General features: G+C 37.7%; 1 protein-coding gene across 6 annotated transcripts; it reads left to right on the forward strand.

The window, feature by feature from the left end:
* Positions 1–868: 868 nt before the first annotated feature.
* LOC113054596 (uncharacterized) lies at positions 869–5,718 on the forward strand. Of its 6 annotated transcripts, XM_026220251.1 has the most exons (13): positions 875–989; positions 2,199–2,429; positions 2,526–2,570; positions 2,678–2,986; positions 3,079–3,138; positions 3,233–3,283; positions 3,388–3,459; positions 3,563–3,640; positions 3,743–3,883; positions 3,967–4,050; positions 4,192–4,412; positions 4,580–4,738; positions 4,845–5,714. In XM_026220251.1, the coding sequence occupies exons 2-12, from the start codon at positions 2,294–2,296 to the stop codon at positions 4,721–4,723; spliced, it is 1,341 nt and encodes a 446-aa protein (XP_026076036.1). In that variant the 5' UTR covers positions 875–989; positions 2,199–2,293; the 3' UTR covers positions 4,724–4,738; positions 4,845–5,714. The 6 variants fall into 6 exon arrangements, 5 of the variants coding, with proteins under 5 accessions (XP_026076040.1, XP_026076036.1, XP_026076035.1 ...); XM_026220250.1 differs by having other exon boundaries at positions 2,199–2,570; XM_026220253.1 differs by lacking the exon at positions 2,526–2,570 and having other exon boundaries at positions 2,199–2,387; positions 2,675–2,986.
* The last annotated feature ends 1,277 nt before the right edge of the window (positions 5,719–6,995 follow it).

Consider the following 6,995-nt stretch of genomic DNA (forward strand, 5'->3'; position numbering starts at 1 on the left):
AAGTGGAACTGACAGCATTTTAAACACTTTTCACATCTGAAGCGATTATAAAATCATAATAGCCTATATGTGAATTAAATCCCATATTATTTATTATTATTTTTTTTTTTTTTAAGCCATTAGGGTTTATTCTTGACTCTTGATTCATGATAAGGTACGGTTTAGGAAATTACATTTAAATTACTTTGAAACTCTGAAGCGATAGAGTAGCCTAATAGGCTATATGTAAAATTATTTTATGCACTTAGGTGAAAATTGTTTTTCATTTCTTGATTAATAATTCCTTTTGTAAAACTTACTTGGCAATAAATATCTTTCTGATTCTGATTAGGTTTTAAAATAGATATTTAATTCATGGTATGAACAATTTAGCTGAATAAATTGATGAAGTTAGACTTTTCACTAATGCCTGGCTACATCAGTGAACAGTGAAAGACATCTGCAACATGGCCAAAATCTTGGGTAGGTCTATACTTTATAATTTTTATTAATTTGCAACCATGGTAATAGCCTATCATAAACAGGAAAATCTCTTGTTTTGACCTGATCAGAAGGATAAACTAAAATCTAAAAGCTCCTCTGGTTTCACAGCTGCACTGGCAGATTTATGAAATATTTAGGAAATATTTCGTCTTTCTGCCATTCCAGGAAATGTCATTTTATGTCTTTCATTTTTTTCCAACCTCGATTTTTTTTTTTTTTTTTTTTTTACTTTTTACATGTATAAGGGATTAATTTGCAATTGCGACCTGTACAAATGTTTAAGACAGTAAAACACTTAAAAAAATGTAAACACATTATAAATGTTAGAAAGTATAGGTTTTCACCATTGCTGTGTTCAGGATTTTTTTTGGGCGGAGTTAAAACGTGGCTCGATGACGCACTGGAGCCACTGAGCTCCTGGCCCCTCCCCAAACAACATAACTAGAGCACACATTCGCGTCAGTTCGCCGTTCAATCGCGAGTTTCTGTGGACTACCATCGTTTAAGTAAGTACATGTTTCCTTAACGCAATTATTATGTTTTACATTGTTTTTAGTTTATTCTTTGTAAAATCTTGTTAGTTTCCCCCCATCCTTTTTGGGGGTTTTCATGCCTTACTAGTCAAGCTAAAGTAGGCTAAAGTAAGTTAGCCTTGTTTACAAAGTTGCCCGCCATGTTACAATTAACTTTCTGTATAGCTACTTTGTTTCTCCAGGGCGTTGATTTTTTCTTTTCTTCTAAGATACGTATGTTTATACGAGTGTGAGTACGTATGTTGTTTTAAGTTAGTTTTGGTCAGGTCGAATTAACTACAGTAACTTGTATGGACAATTATGCCGCCGCCGCATGTGGTAATGTGGTTCCCAGCATAGGTAGCAAAATCTTACGACAAGACTGATCAGTATAACTTGTGTTGTTTTCTAACTAAACCCGAATGATGATACCAGTAACCTAGGTTGTTTTTCATTTGGTTTGTTCCGACACGCAACGCTGCTAGTCTAGTTCAGAGTGTTAGCTAACACATGCTGTTGCGCCTTTTTTACACTGTTTCAAGCATGTTGAAATGTGTATAGCTTCAGTACGTAGCAAAGCTTTACATCTAGTGTTTTCTTACAAAACTAACGTTGTATATAGGTTGTTTAAAATGATTTTGTTTGTCTGAACAAGTAGCTGCTAGTCCAGTAGCTAGAGTGGCTAGCAATTGTTAGCTAACACATGCTGTTGTGCCTTTGTTACAGTAACTTACACACTGAGGTTAAGCAATGTTGCTAGTTACATTACATGTAGAAATGTAACTAGCTACAGTAGGTATCCAAAGCTTACATCTAGAAAGACTTCAGTATAACTTAAATTATTTGGTGTTTTCTAACAAAGCAGAATGATGGTTGTTTAAATTATTTGTTTGTCAGATCAAAGTATGCTGCTAGTTCAGTTCACAATGTAGCTACAGTGACTAGCAAGTGTTAGCTAGCACGTGCTGTTGCTACTGTACTTCTAGATTTAAGGGGATTATGATGAGTTATTTATCTGAAGTGCTGTACTTTTTATGTTTGAGGACAGTGCTGTTCACTTGAATCACTACACTGAATGAGTACATTTTATTTTTTAACAATTTCACTGTTCCACGTTTGGCTGATCTTTTTTTCTTTTTCTACAGCATAGCTACTGTATATTCCTAACGTTAACAATGTGGTTTTGTTCACATTTTCTTGCAGATACCTTGACCGGAGCATAACTGGTTAACTTCACACAAGAGACCTACTGTTGGACAATCGTTTTGGCTTTAAAGGTAAATGCATTGTTAGTTACAATGTCTAGTTACTGGGCCAAAAGGAGACGAATATTGAAAGGAGTTGAGAGGGACAAACAGGAAATTGCAGCTGCAAACGATGCTCTACTTGCTGTTATTCCTGACTTTGACCAAGTAAATCCTCCTGTAAATGAACATCAACATGGAATGGCTTCAACAAGCTATTGGCCCCCATTTAACCTCCGCAAAAAAGACAAAGGCAACAATTTAGCCATCCGCTGCACGCCTCCACACAGCACCTGGGAGAAACATCATTTTAAGTTTATGAAGGGAGCAGGTAAATGGTTCTGACTTATGCATTTGATTTTCCTGCATTTCATCTGTGTATTTTCTTTGTCTGTTTATGGTGGATAACTGACTTTCATTCATTATTCCCTGCTCTAGAATGTTGGCAAGAGGCGATGAGATATTTGGTGCGCTTCCAAACAGGTTCTAGCGTTGAAACGACGGACGATGACAAGAAGAGAAAGAGAAAGAGAATCTCAAATTCCAAGTACAGACCCCAGGCCTCTTCTGATGAAGAGGAGTCTAGTCTTCCAGATGCACCAGCAGTGCTGTCGTTTGGACAACCTCTTTTGAGCTTTGAAAACATTGTTCCTGGTAACAAGGTTTCAGTGCTGCCTGATGCTCCAGAAGTTGCATCGATTCCAGAAAACCAGGAAAATGTTGTGCCATCTGTAGACTTCAGAGGTGGTATGTAAAATTGCTGTGATGCTTGATTTGTGATCCTGCCACTAAACTATACCCTTTGTTAGATTTTCAAATTTCTGTTTCCTCTTTCTCAGAACCAGGTTTCTCCCCAGAAATTCAGACTCCACTTCACAGAGCCAAGAGTTTGAGTACAAGTAAGTGATGTTATTTGTGACGTTTTTTTGTCTTGGAAACTATTGCTTCTATTTAAGATAAGGAATCCTTTAATCATAATCTGTTTTTCATTAGGACACTTGACTGGTTACTCGCCGCAGCAGTTTCTGGATGAAAGGTGTCGAGGTGTGTTGTACATTCCATTAGCATTGCACAGTTCAATTATAGTTTCATTACTGAATATGCAATACTCTGCACTGAAGTTAAAGCTGTTATGTTTGCTCTTCCAGCTCGTCAAGTACTAAGCTTTACACCCCCAGCAGCAAATTTACCCTGGCAGCATATGGGTGAAAACTCTGGAGGTATGTAATATGTTGCGCTAAACTAAGTGTTCCATTTTAAGTCCAATTCATTAAATGTATGCAATAACTTCAAACATATTTTTACGTCAATGATTATCAATAGGAGAAAGTCATCGCTCTGTAATTGGCCCTTGGACTCCCCTGGCATCTCGTGTACAGCATGAAGTTTTCAGCTATGAAGGTATATTTTAGGCCTATGTCTTAGTGTCCAGTGTTTTTAAAAGTATTGAAAATAGTGCCTTTAGGTGTTTTTTTTTTTTTGTTGTTTTGTTTTTTAATGTAGATTTCCAGAGACTCCAGAATGAAAAACAAGCCGTGATGGAGGAGAACCAAGCCCTTAGGGAGGAGAACCAAGCTCTGAGGGAGGAGAACCAAGCTCTGAGGGAGGAGAACCAAGCTCTGAGGGAAAGCACTGCACGAGCAGGTAAGAACATGCACAAAAAAGTCAAACTTAGGAAAGAGTATGTGATGTATGTACAAAATTACCATATGCCTTTCATTTTGTAGCTTCGGATGACAGCGGCTCACTTCAAGAGCAGGTGAAGCAAGTTGGGACAATGTTGAAGACGTTTGCTCGCACTGGGCAATCAGGTACAACTTGCAAACAACACCTGTGGTTGTTGGTTTAATTCCCACTGGGGCCACCTATACATGTAGTAGACCTAGATATAAATGTCATAGTTTAGTAGTTGAGGGACCAGGACTGACTATTATTTTATTTAACCCCTGTAGGTGCAGATCAGACCTTAATGCTGCGACGTCTTGGAGAGTTTGGCGATGTTGTGCGTAGCATGGACAACAAAATGGACACTATGCTGCAACATTTCAGTGCCAATGTGTCTGTTGGAGAGTTATCCCTGCCAGGGGATCTGTTACTCCCCCTAGACACCCAGGAAGATTTGGCGTTGCTTGACAACAGTTTGAGGCAGGATAAAGAGCTCCAGGAACGATTTGTAAGTGTGCTGATTTCGTTTATAACTCCATAGGGTAATGTAAAAAGTAGAATTAAGATTGTACACTGCATATTCTACAGTCTGAATCCATAGCCTGTCACATTTTATATTTATGTATGATAAGCTTCAGAGAAATGTAATTTGTAACACTTTTTTTGGATTTTCAGCTTCGGTTTTTGGCAATCAAATGTGGGAGGGACCTAAAGACAACCGTCTGGCGGATGCTTCAAAGTATCTTCTCTAATCACCTTCCATCAATACAACCTGGACTGGAGTTGGGGATAAAGCATGTTTTAGAGACATGTTCCTGAAGACCATTGTTCAAAGTAAGTTGGATGTAAAAAAAAAAATAAAAAATAAAAAATATATGTTTAGTAGATGTGTATGGCATTATGCCATTCAAATGGAATGACAGATCTGTATTTTCTACAGGAGCCATCCGGAAGAACCCGGCAACACAGGATGCCACTGATGAAGCCATCCAGGTTAACGTTACGCGTTACCTGAAAGGAGCATCTGACCGTGAAGGCGGAAAAAGGCGCCGCACAGCTGAGAGGGACCCACAGCCGACCCCTTAAACCTAGGCTGACTACTGACATCCCAGCATCACTGACAACTGGAACCCTTTCTTTATCCTGCAGTCAGTAACATCAAGACCCCTAAAGAAGCCAGAAGTGTCAGACTGCACTCCCCAATCCACACTGTTCACTGTGGATATTATCATAGTGCTTAACTTATTATATTGTTAAATATAGCTTGTAAATCCTTGTGCCACAGGTCAGCATTGCAGTTATATCTGTTCTACTACTTTTTTTACCTCAGTATTTTTTATATATATTTGAAGATGTTTATCACAGATACAAGAGACATCTTGTACCCCAGGTCAGCAATGCCATTATAATGGTCTATTCTACTCCAGAGCTTTATTCTAAATTATTACCACTTATCTTATTGTTAGAAATGGCTTGTAAATGTGATGTTATACCTGAATTTTTTTTGGTGTCCTGCACATTCTTTGGTACCAGATATACTCATTACTTATGTTTACTGGTAATTCTTTTCATGCCAGAGCTGACCTCTTTATATTATTAACAATTATTGTAAGTGTTATAATTTGCTTGTAAGCTAAGGCTGTTTTTTTTTTTTTTAACAATTTAATTGGAAACCTGCATGTGTGTGTGTGTGTGTGTGTATTTATTTATTTTTTTTCTCTTTTTTTCTGTTATTTATATTTCAGGGATCTGACATCATGTTTCAATGACAGTTACTGTACTTTGAAATGTGGAATTAAAACGTCAAATGGAAATTTGTCTGGTTTGATCAATCATTATTCTTGATAAACTGCATAATATATATATATATATTATATATAAATAAATAAGCAAGCGGCGACCGATCGCTCGAAAATAGCGTTTGCCTCCGACGGGCCGCGGAAGGGTCGCCTTTGATATAACGGCGGCGGGACGGCGGTTGGCCCGCGGGCCGAAGGCGGCTGCCGCTTCTAAAAAGCGGCTGCCGCCGGCGGTGCACCGTCAAACGTGTTTGCGATTACGCTATTCTGACGCTTCTACTGCCGCCGGAGCGCCGCCGGCGGTCCGCCGACTCATTGCTATCTGGGTCGTAGCGGGTTCGCGAATCATTTGAGTCAGTTTGGAGCTCGGAGCATGAATCATTTGAGTCAGTTCGGGAGTTTGAATGCAGTAATGCAGTAGCTCTTTCTAAGGGTATATTTTCAAAATCCTTTTGCACAATTTTATTTATGTTCAGTAGTTCTTTCTAGCTCAAGCAAATCTACAAACTAATAAAAGGATTTATTATTAAGGTTGCCTGTTGACTGCTGTATATAAAACCCCTTCAGTATTGTTGTTGTTACCTCAGGGGATGAGGGGAGTCATCAAAAAAAAAAAAAAAAAAAAACAGAAAAGAAAAGAAAAGAAGAAAAAATTGGCTATAATAGAGTACCGGCACCTCTTCTGGGCCACTTAAAGCACTGCCTATAATACAGTGATCTTTTCATACAGTGATACAAGAAGCTTTTAATGAAGCAACTCAGTGTTCCTTCTTTACTAGTTCTAAAAAGACATTTTCGACCTTATGAAATTTTCGACCTTATGAACATTGCATTATCAACACACTATTTTCTTGTTTAATATTGTAAAGCTGCTTTGACACAATCTTTATTGGATAAAGTGCTATATAAATATAGGTGATTTAACTATTATATATTAGTATACATGTTGTATTTAATTACGTATTAAACTGTTATATTATTTATAGTATATCTATATACATGTACATACACACAGCACAGGCTTTGGTGAACTCACATCAGGTGAAATATGGAGAGGCCCTATAGTATGGAGACCATTTTGATATTGCCTTATTTTATAAATATTTTCATAAATATCTGATGGTGCTGACAAAAGGTAGGGAGACAGCTGTGAAACCTTATGTATCAGCTAATCTTTTTAGATAAACCTCTTCCTTCTGGACATTAAGTTTCTTCAAAAGATCCACATTTATATTTATGTTTCTTAAGTTTGATGTCTGTATGCCTGTATGAATTATTGTGCTGTGGACTGA

The sequence above is a fragment of the Carassius auratus genome, chromosome 35 (genome assembly GCF_003368295.1).
Source record: "Carassius auratus strain Wakin chromosome 35, ASM336829v1, whole genome shotgun sequence".
NCBI classification, from domain to species: Eukaryota; Metazoa; Chordata; class Actinopteri; order Cypriniformes; family Cyprinidae; genus Carassius; species Carassius auratus.